Source organism: Vulpes vulpes, chromosome 3 (assembly GCF_048418805.1).
Source record: "Vulpes vulpes isolate BD-2025 chromosome 3, VulVul3, whole genome shotgun sequence".
NCBI lineage: Eukaryota > Metazoa > Chordata > Mammalia > Carnivora > Canidae > Vulpes > Vulpes vulpes.
This window is the reverse complement of record NC_132782.1, coordinates 140,512,299-140,529,103: the sequence shown is the minus strand read 5'-3', so window position 1 is coordinate 140,529,103 and position 16,805 is coordinate 140,512,299. Positions and strand designations below refer to the sequence as shown.

Genomic DNA, 16,805 nt, shown 5'->3' with positions numbered 1-16,805 from the left:
AATGGAAAAGTTGAAGGGTCAAAGATGAGAACAGTAGCAAGCTCTTCTACTGTTTCTTTTTCTTAATAATGATATATCAAATATACTTAATAAATTGACTGTGATTCCTAACATAAAATATGTAATATTATGTGCTGTGAATGTAGTACTTTAAGGATTAGAATACTTTTGTGCAAATAAAAATAATTCTAACACTCTCTAGCTTTTATAACTTATGCAATGTAGGGACACCTGGGTGGCTCAGTGGTTGAGTGTCTGTCTTTGGGTCAGGTCATGATCCCGGGATCCTGGGATCGAGTCCCGCATTGGGCTCCCCACAGGGAGCCTGCTTCTCCTTCTGTGTCTCTGCCTCTCTCTCTCTCTCTCTCTCTCTGTCTTTCATGAATAAATAAATAAATCTTTAAAAATAAATAAATAATGGAACCTCAAATGTAGTTTATTAAATTAAGATAATATTACATTTATTTATAACTTTTATAAGATGTGTAAAAAATTTAAAACAACTTCATAGATCTTAATATGTATAATGTAATAAGGTATATATTGTCTTTAATTCTTTAATCTGCAGTGATAAGAGATGTTTTCCTAGTCATTCATTATTTAATATGCTTACCCTGTTTATATCTGTGGCCTAAGACTGCATGTCAGCTTTCAGAGGAGTAATGTTGCTGCTTCATAGCACACAGCCCTGTACTCCTAAGCCTGGACATGGTGTTAGTGGTATTAAAAGCTCTTGAGTCTAACATTTTATAGGTCACGATGAACTGAGCCTTTCAGACAAGTTACTGATATGAAGCTAATTCGGGCTAGGAATATAACATGGAATGGAAGCCTCTACCTTCATTGTAGTTTAAAAAAAAAAAAAAACTCACACAAACCATATAAATAAGTAAAGTTTTGATTTGGTTTTTGTCATGTGGGTATAGAACTATGCTTGACTTATGAAAATTAGATTTTATCTTTCATTTATTGATTTATGCTCCTAAATAATTACTCAGCTATATGATGTACAAGCGAACGTGCCAAACACTGTAAAGGTATTTATGAACCAACCTGCAAGAATATGTATTTGCAAGTCTACAGACTGATATTTATGTAGTTAATTGTAGAATAAGGCACAGCCTTGTGCACTGCATGTTTCCACAGATTCTTAAAAAGGCATGAGCCCCTCAAAGATACAGTTTGGTGAAGAAGATGAGATGTGAAAAAAAAAAAAAAAGAGATGAGATGTGTACAGAAATAAGTATGGTACCAAGTCTCTGAGCACAATAAACTTTTAAAAACTGATGGAGAAGGGAAAGTGATGAGCAATGTCCTGGGAAGATGTACTATAATGTTGAGGGAATGCTGAATAGGTCTGTTAGGGGAGTGATTCAACTTCTGACCTCACCCTTTCAAACTTTCTATACCGTGAAGCATCTCATCAGCTTTCTTCTTCCTTTTGGGCACTATAAATTCTTTTCTTGTACTTAGGCTAAGGGAGAAAGGATCTTTGAAAAATTGTGTTCTTTCTATTTCTCAAAATTATGGAATAGCTCCATAAAATAAATTTTAAAAATTATTTTTAGCCCTATAATGTGAATATGGAAAATAACACTAGAGCTTTAGGTGCTATAAATTAATTCTGAAACAATGAGTTCACCCTTTTTATAGCAGAGAACTGTAATACATAATTTCATATCCATTTGTTCATTTTCTTCTGCATAGATATTGTTTGGATGTGGTATATTTAGAATATTACTCTGCTTTTAAAATTACAGATAATTCTACACCTAGAATAAAACAGCATATGTCTTACATTGCTGTTTCTAGTGCTAGAATCACAGGTGGATATAAAATTTTCATTTCCTCTCTCCTGCCCTCCCTCCCTCCCTCTGTTTTCCTTCCTGTTTGTCTATCTATCTATTTATCAATCTGTCACCTGTCTATTTTTAGATAATTTCTCGCCTTTGAGACTGAGATGCAGCAAGAGGACACTTCCCTTGATCTGTGCTTTTTTTAAAAAAAGAGCACTTTGAGTTAATATGCTGAAGACCGAATGCTTATGAGTAGGTGTACAGTTATCGAGAATGCCATGAGCAATGCCTTGTTGCTTTCTTATCAGCTACTTCCTGCTGTCAGCTTGGCACTTATTTCAATAGAAAAGGATTTGCATCAAATGTAATGCCTTATTATATACAGCTAACATGGGGTTTTTAATTGTGCAAACACATGAGACTCCTGCAGTGATAGTCAATTTGATAAAAGGATTAGATTATGAATATTTTGTCATGATTAAAGATTACTTCTGATTTATCATAAGTAAGCCAGTGAAATTTGCCATATTATTTATCAGTCAGGTGAGACTCCATTAATTTTGAGAATGTATGAACCACACAGTATCCACCTCTTTATAAAGAGTCTCTAATGAATTTGATTATTTATATTCAGATTATAGGTATTAAGGATTGTTTTTAGCCTTCAACACCTGCTCTACTGCTAAGAGTATCCCAAGAGTCTATGGTTCCAGCTTTTTATCTTTATTGTTTTTCGTCTCTTGTCTTACAGAACAGTTAGGTAAGCATGTATACAAAATTTCCACAGTTGTTATTAAAGAAATGACAACTGGTATGTATCAACAAGACATTTTGAATCATCCCTTTGATTTTAAAAAAACACTTAATAGAATAATAGAAGAATGAGAATTCTGATTTAGAAAGTATTTATTGAGTGAGTACTTTTTGCCATAAATAAAACTAGGCATTCTGATGGATTTAAAAGAAGCTTAACAACATCTAACTGGAGAGGTAAGACTAGGCTCTAGAAACAACTAAAGGCATTGAATGAGACCTGATAGAAATAAGTGCCCGGCACTCTTAGGGATATTTGGAAAAGAATGTAAACAAAAGCATAAGGAGTTACCTAGTTCATTCTAAACATGGAACATACTTGCTGAGTTAAATAAAAATTAAGATGCAAAATATACAAGAGATGAGCCACAAAGCAGAATATGATTAATTGCCAAATTAGTTATATAGACAATTCCTGCTGTAGGGAAAGGAGACAAAGATCACTTCAGGTTCCATTAATCAAGGATGAATATAATACTATTTGGCCGGCGTAGTTTATGTGTTGGCTTTCTCTATACCTCCTCCTTAGCTGATGCGTTTGCCTCCCTCACACCTAAGTACACGACAGTGAGTTGCATGGAGGGCATCACTGTAAGATGGAAAACAGTTCAGCAAACGGTAGCCTACTGTCCTCAGCTCTAAAAATGTTCTACCTCAGACACTTAAGTTCCTTCAGATGGTCTTTCTCTTAAGAAAGAAAAAGTTCAAGAAATATAGATAGTAATTTCTGTAAGAATTCTGTTCTGATGCATTTTCTAGATGGGAAATCTTACAGCTTAAGGAAAACACAGACAACAATTTTTATGGGGTGCAAAATTAAAACTAGATAATTAACAGAAACATATTCATAGCTTTCAGGATAATTATGTGGCACTTTGTTTTTGGAATGAGAGTGCTTTTCACTTTCTTGACCCTTTGTGGAAATATTAACTCTGCATATTTTCCTGTTCCAACATTATTAATTCAACTCATATTATTAAGACACTGCTCATTCATACTTTTGCATCCCTTTTTACACAAGGCATTCCTATATGTTTGTTTATGAACTAAATTGCTTATTTTACTACCAAAATATTTCATAAGTTACATGAGGAAAATAAATTACTTAAAAGCTGTATAAGAAAAGTGTATTTAGGTGAAAATGTTTAATGAGAAAATAGTAATGAAAGATGTGAGAGATTCTATGTCAAAAGAATTCACTTCAGATAAAGAAAAACAGTGCTTTCTTGACTATTGATGAAAGAAAAAAAAATCCAGGCACTTACAGAATATAGTCATTTTAATAAAAAATGAAAATTTCTCCTGAGTCAGTTAAATACGTCAGCAAAAAGTTGTATTTAGTCTTAAGTTTTGAGTAGATAGAAATTTTTTTAAAGCCTGTCTATCAAGTCTTATGATTTTGTTTGCCTGCACTTTGATTTGTATAGGAGTTCTGGGAACATTTGTTGGTGTGCTGTTATCAAAGTGAGGTCTGTAAAAGCAGAAATTATATTAGCTGTCAATTAGACTATACTTGTTTGTTTCGTATGCAGAGATTTATAATACTGACCAAATGATGCCCCATCAAATATTTGGGGAGGCAGAAAAATACATTTATGGCATAATTTACTTCTTTTTCAAAATCATAACTGAACCAAGGGAGTAATCTTTTAGGGGAATTTAAAATTGCAGTGACAAAAATCTAGTTTACTCAGTGTTGTCCTCTAAAACTCCTTTTAGTTGCAGGTTCTTTTGCATTATTTCAAACTCTAATCCTCTGAGCGGGTAATTAACGGACCAGAAAAGCCATTTGTGAAAAAGAAGAGCCATAAGGGTGGAAATATTTCTTCACCGAATGATCTCTAAGAAGTAAATAATTACAAAAGAAAAAGATTTGGGATGACCAATCTAAATCTGAGGATAATTAGAAGGAATAGAGTATGAAAATCGAAATGCTTGGCATGTACAACAATTCTCATATCATAACAAGACTAATTAAATATTTAGAAACCAAAAATCCCCTCACAATTTGAAGAAAAATAACCCACGACAAAAGGGTCTGCAACTTTGCAGATAATTAGCAAGGGTTATAGGAAGGAAAAACATCACAGATTGGCTCCAAGGCTCTGCAAGGTCATGTCTTATTACGCTGTGTCTTTTATATGGTCTGGTAACAAGTTTCTTGCTAATTTAATCTAACTGGGGCATCCCATAGCGATTTCCCATTTCCCTTGTTAAAAATGTGATAGTTTCTGCAAGTGCAAACTGTAGTAGGTTAACATTTTTATAAATAATTGTTCTTAATTGATACAGGTCATAATAATTTTTTGAATTATTAAAAGCAGAGGTCTTGAAAATTCGGATATAGAGGAGATTTTTTTAAGTATTTCAAAATTTTATAGTTTTAATCCCCACTTAAATTATCTTTTCCTTTCATTAAGTAGTTAGACCTGATGACCCTGTGAATGAAACTTAGTCTCAGTGGCATGCTTTGTAAATAAATACTTCTTATTTTGCTAATAAAAGCAAGCACATTTATGTTGAATGTGCATTTCTGCAAACAAGAGATTTTGCACTGGATTAATAAGGCTCTGAGTGAGTCAAGCCTAATTTGCATTAAACTGACCCCAAGGTCCAGTAAAAACTGCAAGGAATTTCAAAGGTTTCTAAAACATAGTATGTTGTTTTTAGCAGATCAGCATTGCCATTTCTAATGCTTATTTTAGTAATTAATGTGGAATTTGGGGGGGATTATTAAGTTTCTAGGATGCGAATTTAACTGCAAATATTAAAGTATGAAACTGTCAGGTTATAATTCCTAACATAGTATTTTATTCAGACACAAAATGATTATGGAAAGTATCACTTTTTTGTTATTCCTGTTTTTCTCATGCCAAAAAATGGAATGACAGTATTTTGAATGTGGGCTTACACAGGATTTTACTGTGAAAGCTTTTGTTGACTTGCCGTAGGTTACCTGATATTTATTTATTTTGGCTTTCTATTTCTGGTACATAGTGTACACTTTTTCAGTCAAATAAGTTTAAGTTTATATATTGATAGTACAGAAGGAAATTTTTATATTTTTACTTATGGTTGTTTAATAAATTGTCTTTTTCTTTCAAATACATCTGCAAGTATTTAATCACAGTTGCATTTGGGGGGGGGGTATCAGGATTGTCTTTAAAATTTTAAAAAACACCAGCATATAGGAAACTGAATGAAATAGGAATTGTTATTTTTTCCAAATTGTGTATCCATGCCATGTACCAATATTCAAGCGTATTTTCCTAGAGATTCTACTAATAACTTTATTTCTATAATTCAGCTTTATGTCACTGATTTCAAAATACTTCAACACATATTTTGTAATGTTTTGAGTATAATATCTTAATATGCCTCAAGAATTAAATACTATGTGATGGATTGAAATCTAGAATACACAAATTATTAAATAAATTATGAGAACATAGTTATGTGACAAATGGGAACATTACTATAGAACACCTCTTCTTCTTCCATAATAATTACACACCATTTAGCTTCCTAATGTTATGTTTACCTAGCAATTAGTTAGGCTCACAAATCATCATTAATAAATATTTAAAGAAAACGGGACCCACTTTTCTTAGAAGTTCAGATGCTAAATGAGTATTGTACAATAAAAAATAAGACTTTTGATGTAATAATTCACTTCAGTTTTCCCTTTTTGATTTGTGAGAATGATTGTCAACTTTTATCTTGGAAGATAACTTCTTTTTCTACACTCAGTTTATTTGAATTGCTTTTCTTGAGTAAACCTATTCACATTAGAGCTATTCATATTCTAAGGTCATCTGCTATGTTTGTAAAAATTTATTCTAAATTTGGACTCAAGGTCAAGGGTTCTAGTGCCTAGAGTACTATTCCTTCTTTTCTTGGTCATTTGGAACTGTCAGTGTATGCAATGATTTGGAAGTTTAAAGGGTACTTTTTTCCTCTGCCTTTAAATAGTCTGTCTCCTAAGTGCTATATCATTGGCTTTCATGATACAAAATTATGTCCAAATTGACAGAATTCTCTGAGAATCAGGTACAGCTGATTGAAGCAGAATTGGATGTCTGGTATTTATTTTCTACTACCTGTGTTTATTTATAAACAGAAATAGCCAGGCTAACCATTCATCATTATTTCATTCATTCAAAAACAATTACTAAATTTCTGTTCTGTGTCAGGCAGTCACTTCCAGTAAAAATGTAAAAGCTGTTTTTTTTCTTCTGTTTCTTCTTATGTTTTACCCTTTGTAGTAACATTTCTAATTTTCTTATAAAACGTGTGTACTTGAGTACAATAAAATTTATGTGTAGACATATAATAGGTTTGTTTTTTGTTTTTAATAATTGAGACAAGGGAATGAATATCATTTCTCTTTATTAATGAGAGAATGGATTCAGTTCCAGTAATTCCACTGTAGACATTGTGTCCATTTAGAAGAAATAATCTCCCATGTGGATGTGGTTTCAACTCTTCCAGGGTACTGTCCTCAATGTTCTGTTTACATATGGCACTGTGGAAAGGTGTGTCATTACATGATACCTGGTACCTTGAGAGCATTTATCTTGTCTCCAAAAAGCAGTTTTAACTAAGGTAGAAGATTACGCAGGAAAGAAAACAGACATATTATTGCTCATATTTTATAATTGAATTTTTAAAATAACCGATGCCATAAAGAGACTGATACTGTTGAAGCAATCTTCACTGAACCTACAGGCTCAATAAAGAATTGTACCAATTCTAGAGGGTGACTTCAAATTTTAGCAAACATTAATTTTTAGTTTCTGTCATGATATACTGAGCTTTTCTGTTGAATGCTGGAGTATTTGTTCAAGTCGGTAGATTTTGCATTTTTAATCTTCCTTAGAACTGTGGTGAATAATGGCCCCTGGCAGGAGATAATGAAATTTTCTTAATTTATATTTTCAAGCAGAAGCTTCAATTGAAAATGGCATCCTATGGCCTGGAGACATAGCTCTAGTGCAAGTTTCAGGGGAGATGCAATAATAATGCAGTGCCATCGAGACAGGGAATGATGGGACAGTGAAGAAGTAATTTAAGGAAGAAAAGAGAATGTACCAAAGCTTTATTGTAGCATATCTAATGATCTGCTGAAGATTCCCAATGGTTTTTGGAGCATGACTGGAGAAACTAATGTTATCTTGCCAAAACAGAAGCCCCTGCTTAATCAGCAGAACAAGACTATTGATTAAAACACCTCTCACAATAGATTACACATGGAATCTCATCTCCATACTTTGCACTTGGTAAAGTGTAATAATGAGCATAAGATAATCAAAAGAAGAGTAAAAGCAATTTGTTGGGCATTGTACAATTCAAGATTAGGGTTGGAAAGGAAACAAATTTGCATAAATAGTTAGCCTGTTTTTAAAGCTGTACGCAGGAAGTCATACGCACAGTAAGGGAACTACCTTGGAACAATAAAAAGTGTTTTGCCCCTTTAAGGTTTGCAAATCTGTGTCCATCTTATATAAGGGAGTTCTTATCGTTATTGATGTTTTTGGTAATTCATATTTGTTGAGGCATTGTGCAAAGAGTTTGCCTGCATTATCCGATCTAACCTTAAAGACAAACTTCTAAAGAAGGATGTAAGGTTTAATACATTGCTATGGGCGCAGAGTTAAGGAAGCAAACTAGAACTAAAATCTCAGCTTTTTCAGATCCTAAAGCCTCTGCTTTTAAACACTAATCTTCCCCAATGATTTTGCTTCTGAACAGAGTCAAATGATGTGCTATGTTGTTGATTTTTATACAGTCTGTTCTCAGATTATTAGTAATGTGTGCATTGAGCCTTCTTTCATTTAGTTTTAAAAGATTAAGAAAAAGCAACATATTATTAGTTTGTTTGCATTGTTAACATTTCATTTGTGATGAATCAATACTGTCCCCAAAATAAAAGATAATGTTTCTTCAAAGTACTGCTGATTTGTGCATGACAATTTCTAAGGTAATTTCCATATACGTATGTAAATTAATGATAATACACATTTATAAAATGCCTTTTCATCAATTACACATTTTTGTTGGCAACGTTTAACCTAATTTCAAAAATGATTGTGGATGCCTTAAAAATTGGTATTGAAACCTGGCAATATAGATTACATCTGGAAGATAAAATACACAATTTTAATACTTTTAAGTTTTACCATATGCTAATTGCGATGGTTAAGAGATTCATTATTTTGTAAAGCATTTTTCTCTTATATATTATGCACAAACCTAGACAATATCACAGACTTTAAACATTATACTCTAAATTTTTCTGCCAAATATATTGGCATTCCCTTATGCATAGGAAGTAAACTAATAGGCATTAATCTCCAAAATTATGCAATTTTACTTTCTTCAGCTTTTGAGATGTACATTTGGCTTCATTACTAAATAGAAGTTTTTTCCATTTAGAGTAGAAAGACTTGCAGGAATGAGTTTTAGACTAATTTTTTAAATTCAGGGTTTTTTGCTCCATTTAAAGCAGCTTTATGACGTGTAAAGTAGGATTTAGGATTTTCTTCATTGTAGATGATGGGGCTTATGATTAAAATGCAAGTTTTATGAATATTAATGTCAGAAGTAATACTTTTCTTCTGGTGTTTGAATTTGATAATGTAACCAAGCATTTATTATTGGATTTATTTTAGTTAACATGTGGAACTCTCAGGATGAGTGTTTGTACTCTGTGTATTTTAGATTAGTTAGGGAATTAGAAGAAAAAATATTTTAAAATGATAATCAGAAAATTGCAACCTAAAATAATGTATAGAACTAATACATAGGTGATATTTTTGATAGTGGTTTTGACATAGTAATATGAAATAATTAGCCTTTTTTCTATACATGCCAACTTGGGAAATACATTTAAATATTTAAAAAATGATTAAATGCTTGGAATTTGAGACTGAATGCTTATTAGATATTTCTACATTTATTTACCAGGTGGTGTTAAATCATATATTGTACCCTCTGTTGCTTAGACCTTATTTGCAAGAGCTGCCTTTATGCCCTTGAGTTCTAAAAATGATATATTTTCTTCCTGTAGATGAGCCACTTTATTAAAATTTATTTTAAGAAAGAAGTCGAAGGTTGAATATAGAAAAATTTGCAGTGATTACAGTGAATCTTTTTTGTTATTGTTTTCTTTTTTTTTTCTTTTTTTTTTTTAAAACATTTCTTTTTATTTTTTTATTTTTTTAATTTTTACTTATTTATGATAGTCACAGAGAGAGAGAGAGGCAGAGACACAGGCGGAGGGAGAAGCAGGCTCCATGCACCGGGAGCCCGATATGGGATTCGATCCCGGGTCTCCAGGATCGCGCCCTGGGCCAAAGGCAGGCACCAAACCGCTGCGCCACCCAGGGATCCCTGTTATTGTTTTCAATGACATCCTCCTAGAAGACATGGTGCATTTTATAGATTGTCAAAAATTACTATTTCCAGATTTATTTAGTGTTAGAAATTTTCATTAGCTAGCCAAAATTTAGGAAAAGATTATATTTTCCTTCTGTTGTTAAAAATGGCATACATGCAATGCATACATGTGCTTAGAAACTGTACTTATTTATACCCTTCATGTTAGGAATTTATAAATAACTAGTCTGCTGAAAATTAGGGCAACTAAAACTCTTGATTCTTGTGATTAAAATTAGAATTAGGGAAGAAGACATGTTAACATCGTAAATTCTATTAACTTGGTGTATAAATTGTACCTATGGCTTAATGATTTTGTTTCATTTGTATTTTATTAAGAGTTATAGAGCAAAAAGTATGTGTTTCCATATATACTTATTCTTTATTAAAATATCTAAACATGTTTTCTTTTAACCTTGTGGTTCTCATACATCAGAATCATATGCAGATTGCTGGTTGGTTTTTTTGCCTCCACAATTCCTAAGTCTGTTGATTTGGGATGGGACCTGAGCATGCATTTCTAACAAGTTCCCAGCTGATGCTGGTGCTACTGGTTCTAAGGACCATATTTTGAGAATCAGTGCTTTGACTATCCTGATTCATCTGTGCGTCTTTACAAATATAAAATAATGTAAGATCAGTTTTTTAAAGTTTGAAGTGTTTAGAATATATTTAGTATTCATTGTTTTGTGACAGTAATTGTGTTCCCTTCAAGTCGCTATTAAAAACCGATCTAAAGATGTCACAGTTGGTTAAGTGTCCGCTTTCTTCTCAGATCATGATCTCAGGGTCCTGGGATCAAGCCTTGCTCTGGGCTTCCTGCTCAACAGGGAATCTGCTTCTCTCTCCTGCTTCCTCTCCTCTGCCCGTCCCTTCTGCTCATGCTTTCTCTCCCTTAAATAAATGAATGTTCTCTCTCTCTTAAATCAATAAGTGAGTGAGTGAGTGAATGGATGAATGAATGATTAAATAAGTAAATAAATAAATAAACTCTTTTAAAAAATAAAAATAAATAAAAATCTATTTTAGGGGCACCTTGGTGTCTAGCAGGCTAAGCGTCTGATTTGATTTTGGCTGTGGTCATGATACGTATCCAGGTCTGCAGTGGTTCCTGGAGATTCCTTTACTCTGCCCTTTCCCCCACTCCCTCTCTAAATGAATTAATTAAATAATTAGATAAAACCCACCTATTTTTCAAAAATCCTATTCTTCTGCTTTGTCTCATTCGTACTTAATTTTTATGCTTAACATTTAAGAAAATTGTAGATTTTTAACAATGAATCCACATAATATTACCAAAACATACAGTTGTTAATAGAAGCTATACCTTTACTGATAAATCTTTGTCTCTGGGGGAAGTGGGGGAAAATCATTCCAGGAACTATGTCCAGGACTGAGAATATGAGCAACTAAATTCCTTTCTTTGCTTGGCTTAGTGGTACCTTTTCATTCTCATTAGAATGAAAACTTGAAGCAGAGCAGTTGGTGAGAATTTACTTTGCTTCTGTAGCTAATTGCTTTCTCTTTCCCTATCTTCAATAGCAGTTTACAGCTTTACAGTCTTACTAACAGTATCCTGATTAAGGTATTTTCAGATTTTTGTCAGTCATAACAGCTCACATTTGGTATTTTTTTCCCCTAGTGTTCCCACACTTACTGAATTTGAAAACATAAGGCTCCCACTTCATTCATAAATGAATGTATATAATTGTATTTTATTTCCATCATTTGGTCCTCCTAAAGCTTAGATATTCTTTCCCATGAAGCAGGGTAACAGTGTGAAAATATGACAGTCTTATACTTCTTACAGTTGCATTCCTCTTCTTGCTGACCCTTTCCTGTTTTAGCCCCCAAATTCCAGTTTTTCTCAAGATTAGTTTCTAGTATTTCCAATTCATAAAAATGAACATTTTCAACATCTTGAGAAGCTATGAATTCTAGAAATCTATATAATTTTATTTTAAGAAATTCTGTTAAGTCTCCTTGCCTCCATCTTACTTAAGAATATAGCCCTGAGATCCCTGGGTGGCGCAGCGGTTTGGCGCCTGCCTTTGGCCCAGGGCGCGATCCTGGAGATCCGGGATCAATTCCCACATCGGGCTCCCAGTGCATGGAGCCTGCTTCTCCCTCTGCCTGTGTCTCTGCCTCTCTCTCTCTTGTGACTATCATAAATAAATAAAAATTAAAAAAAAAAAAGAATATAGCCCTATAACACTTTTTTCTCTTAAAGTATTTTGTGCAATGTGATTATTAAAAGAAATAAAATTACATGGTTGATATAAATTATGGTAATTGCTTTTAACATTAATTTGAACTTGTAGTTGTGGTCAGATGACTAGTGCAAAAAAAGTTCAGAAAAAGTAAATATGAACCATTATTTTTCATTTTATGGTGTTGGTCTCTTTTAAACAAAATGTAATGGAAGAAGAAATATTTATCCCTTGTATACTTCTTGCAAATATTCTGTAACACTGAAAAGCATAAAAATATATTTTTGATCCCATATAGCAGTCATATTTATTTATCTTATCATCTGGGGAAGATGGATAATTGTCAATATATTTTTTCTTTATTTTTAAAAAGGTTTATTGATTGATTTTAGAGAGAGAGAGAATGCATGCATGGGTTGGGGGGGGAGGGCAGAGGTAGAGGGAGAGAGAGAGATTCTTAAGCAGATTCTGCACTGAATGAGGAGTCCGACGTGGGGCACCATTTCATGACCCTGAAATCTCAACCTGAGCCAAAACCAAGAGTCAGAGGCTTAACTGACTATGTCACCCAGGTGCCTCAGTATATTCTTTATTTATTTTTTTTAAATTATAGAAATTCCCAAATCCTTTGAGCTACATCCTCCTTAACTTTGGTCCAGAATCCTTCACAGTCTTGGTCCATTTCAACCTTGAGCACCACCCCCTTACTCTTGTCATGTTTTCCCAAAAACATGACAGAGTTTTGTCAAGTGGCTATAAAATGTACACCAAGGGAGTATATATGTCTGACTAAAAGGAGTTTAGATTTGTTAGTTTCTGAAGGTGTGGGTGTGAGATAATGGGAAGATCCTTGCAGGTATAAATGAACATAAGGAAGGAAATAAAAGCACTTTATTTTTTGGTAAGGACCAGGCAGTGGTTTAGGATTCTGGGGAGATCAAGAAACTCTAACAAAATGGCAAACTCTCTTTTTTTTTTTTTTAATTTATTTTTTTGTTTTGGTTTTTTTTGGCAAACTCTCTTATTGTTGTAAAATTTAAGAAAGAAGAAAATGAAACAGTTGAAATACTTGATACTGATATATTGACAAACTTTAAATTAATCTGCTATTTAAAATTTTAAGATATAGAATTGGTTCTGTCACTCACATTAAAATAATTCATTTACACTAAGTGGAGAACCATTGGCAGATTTCTTCAAATGATTGAACTAGCTCAAGAAAAATACAGATAATGAGAGTAAAATATGATTTTGCATAAGAATGTGACACTGCACCATATTCATTGTTCATACTTTTGAAAATTATTTTATATGGTATTTTTTAATATATGGCATATAGTATTCTAGATAAATGGTGATAAAAGTTATTAGCTTAATATCTGTACAAGCAATATTATAGTTGATGTAATATTTAAGACTTTTGTTTGAGGTTTATTACATTTACCTGGGCCTATAAAGTTACCTGTCTGATCCTGTGGAAGTTTTCAGGTCTTGCTGCTCTTTAAAAATGAATCCATCTGGTTTGAGTTAAAATGGCTCCAACGTGCATGACTTAACATACCTACGCTCTCTAATGCAGGTCTCCTTCCTCTGTCCTTTAGTTACTCGTCGTGCTAAAAAAGAAAAGAATGAGCTGGTTTTTCATTCTTTATCTGCCATTTTATAGTCCAGTTATTTTATGCACTATAGAATACCTGGTATTCAAATTGTTAAATAAATTTTATCATAATGCCCTTGTTCTGTTTGCTTTGCCTTCTTAATTTATATACTATCAGAAAATATAATAAAACCCTGCAAACATTACGTTCTGTGGAATGTAATCAAGGCAAATTATAAAGGGAAGTGGTTCTTGCCTTTATAAAGCTTATGAAAAGATCATTTTGAAAAATTCATAGAGCTGAAATAAATATCAATTGCCTGAAATTCTGCCTTAATCCTAATGATGAATAAGTGACAACAGAAAAATGAGAAAATACTTGCAATAGTAATAAATAAGGACATTCTAAGCATCATGTTAGTGTCTTTCTTTCTAACATTTTATTTCAGAGAGTATTAATTTAGAAGAATCTAGATTTTTGTCATGAATCTAGATTTATGTCATATTTGGTATAAACACATTGTGATCGATGAACATAACAAGAGTAACAACAGTCTGAGACATGGTATGGGCCAGGCACTGGGCTGCTTTAAGTGTGTTCTATCATTTATCAAGCCAGAGCATGGAAGGTGTGATCTGTTAGCTTCGAATCTGGTACAGAAGACTGTAGAAAGTCCCCGTCATACAAAACTTAACTCAAAACTGGATTTAACGAGTAAACTTAAAAAACCTGGCTCCCTCCTTGTTATAGTATGTTCTCAGAACTTCTAAGCCATTCAGTTTATGATTGTTTTTGCTCGTGGTATCATTTTTAATTGTTATTTTTGATTCTTAACGTGGCAGGTATACTTTTATAGTACATGTTGAATATGCTAAAAATTACAATTAAATGTATAGTAGAATAATAGAGAATTGCTATTTTCTTTTTACTTTGAATTAAAAAGTAGTGTGGCCCATGATACAGAAGCATTACAACATAAAATAGGATTTTTATAGCTCATTATTTGCCCAATAATGTGGAGCAACCTATTACGTTGAAATTTTTGTTTTACAATACTAGTTGCTTAAAGAAAATATGAATCAGTTCTGTATTAAATTTCTTTATTGAAAACAAATAAACAGTTATGTTATACCAGTTTGATTTGTTTTGTTTTCTAGGTGCAACAATCGAACACAGTGTATAGTAGTTACTGGGTCAGATGTATTTCCTGATCCATGCCCTGGAACATACAAATATCTTGAAGTCCAATATGAATGTGTCCCTTACAGTAAGTATGAAGTTTGTGATTTTCACTTTCTCCAGCATTCCTCGTTGATGCTGAAAGACTACACATGTGAAAGAAGCATATGTTTATGGCCTACAAAACCATTATGCATGCAGAGCACTAACAGACTCGGGCCTCCAATTAGCTTCATGAAGTGTGGAAGGAAGCCATAGTGTGATGCTGGCCAAGTGTCTGTCTGTGTTCTTAAGTGTTTGGCTTTTAAGACTAGTGTTATTCCAGAAAACAAACTTGAATTAGCTATTCAGTAGGGCAGATAGAAATCTGTACTTTTGCCCAATACCAGTTGCTGACAAATTGGTTTGGCTCACAGTTTTCTAAAGAAGGAATTGACTTCGGTTTTAATCGTGAGCTACTTGAATGGCTACCTGCTGTTGTGGTAACTTTAGTGCCTGGTAAAAGCTACCATTGTAGTAACTGAGGCAAGTGCTTTCCTTTTTTTATTTCCTTGTCCTTACAGGAGCATTTCTTTACCAGATTCAGTGTTGAAATCTTACAGTAAATAAAATAGATGTAACAAAGTCTTGCATGTACTTCTGTTTTTAACTTGACAACATCCATTAGACCCTGTGGAGGGATATTTAAAATTCAGATGGAGTTTTCATCAGTAGTCTTTAGCTAATGCTCTGATTCTGTGTATTTTCCCTCCTAATCTCAGAATTCATACTGCTAAATTGTATTCGGCACTTTCAGTAGAAAAAAGCATTTTAGACAACCAAAAATTTCAGTATATTAGGTCAGTTTTGTAAGCTAGTTTGTTTAATAGTGTTCTTGTCTTCTTTATTTTTTAAGTTGGTAAAAAAGATGTGTCCTGTAAACTTGATTCATGAGCATCTGAATTGAAAGTTCTTTAGCAGCGATTTTAATGATTTAAGAAAGTTTTGTACACTTCCCTCCTCAAAAAAAAAAAAAAAGGATTTAAACTAAATAATGAAATTGCCTTTTCCAGAACCCTGAAAAAAAGACTAGCTCTGATAGATTTATATGTCCCGACCATCAATATTTCTAAAACCCAAGGGGCTGAATTCAGATAGATATAATATGTCCAATATGGTAGTAATACATTCTTATATATCCTGTGAAGGTGCGGTCTCTCTCTTCTCTGCCCACAGTTTTGATAAATTGGCTTTTTGTGGGTATCAGTTAAAGGCCAAACACAGATTATCTTTTCTTTTCATCCCTGCTCTGTGTTCCTGTGTTACTGTGAAATGGATGCTTTTTGTTTTCAGTATTTTCTATACCATTTGTAGGATTGGAAGCCTACTGAGTGCACTGATCTTTATATTATTTCTCTTGTGTGTAGTGTTGGTGGCTTACATAATCATTCTCCTGTGCCACTAGAGGAACGTTGCATTCTTTTGAGCTAACCAAAATTTTGTTCCGTAAAGTTGCTTTCATTTGAATTTATCATGGTTTCTGTCCTCAAATTAGAAAAGGAATACAGCATCCATTCCCAAACAATGGAATCAGTCAGAGCTGCCAAGAATTGTCTTTCTGGAGCCAGTTCCTGTAACCTAGTCTATAGACCAAGAACAGTATTAAGCAAATATTATTTTCAGACTCTTGAGTTATTTCTTGCTCTGTCTTAGAAAGGAAAATGTGGATATCTTCTGGAACATCTAACTTTCAAAATTTTACTTTTTCAGTTCTCCAGAAGTATTGATTATTG

At 33.1% G+C, this 16,805-nt stretch overlaps 1 protein-coding gene across 48 annotated transcripts in view; it reads left to right on the top strand.

Moving 5' to 3' along the window:
• ADGRL2 (adhesion G protein-coupled receptor L2) overlaps positions 1-16,805 on the top strand; it is a 619,577-nt gene that overhangs the window by 548,005 nt on the left and 54,767 nt on the right. For 35 of the 48 annotated variants that reach the window (XM_072754766.1, XM_072754780.1, XM_072754755.1 and 32 more), the window contains one exon: positions 15,012-15,121. In XM_072754766.1, coding sequence (XP_072610867.1) covers positions 15,012-15,121 — 110 coding nt within the window. Of the gene's footprint in view, positions 1-15,011; positions 15,137-16,805 lie in introns of all 48 variants that reach the window. The other 13 variants (XM_072754763.1, XM_072754778.1, XM_072754759.1 and 10 more) reach the window with 1 other exon arrangement.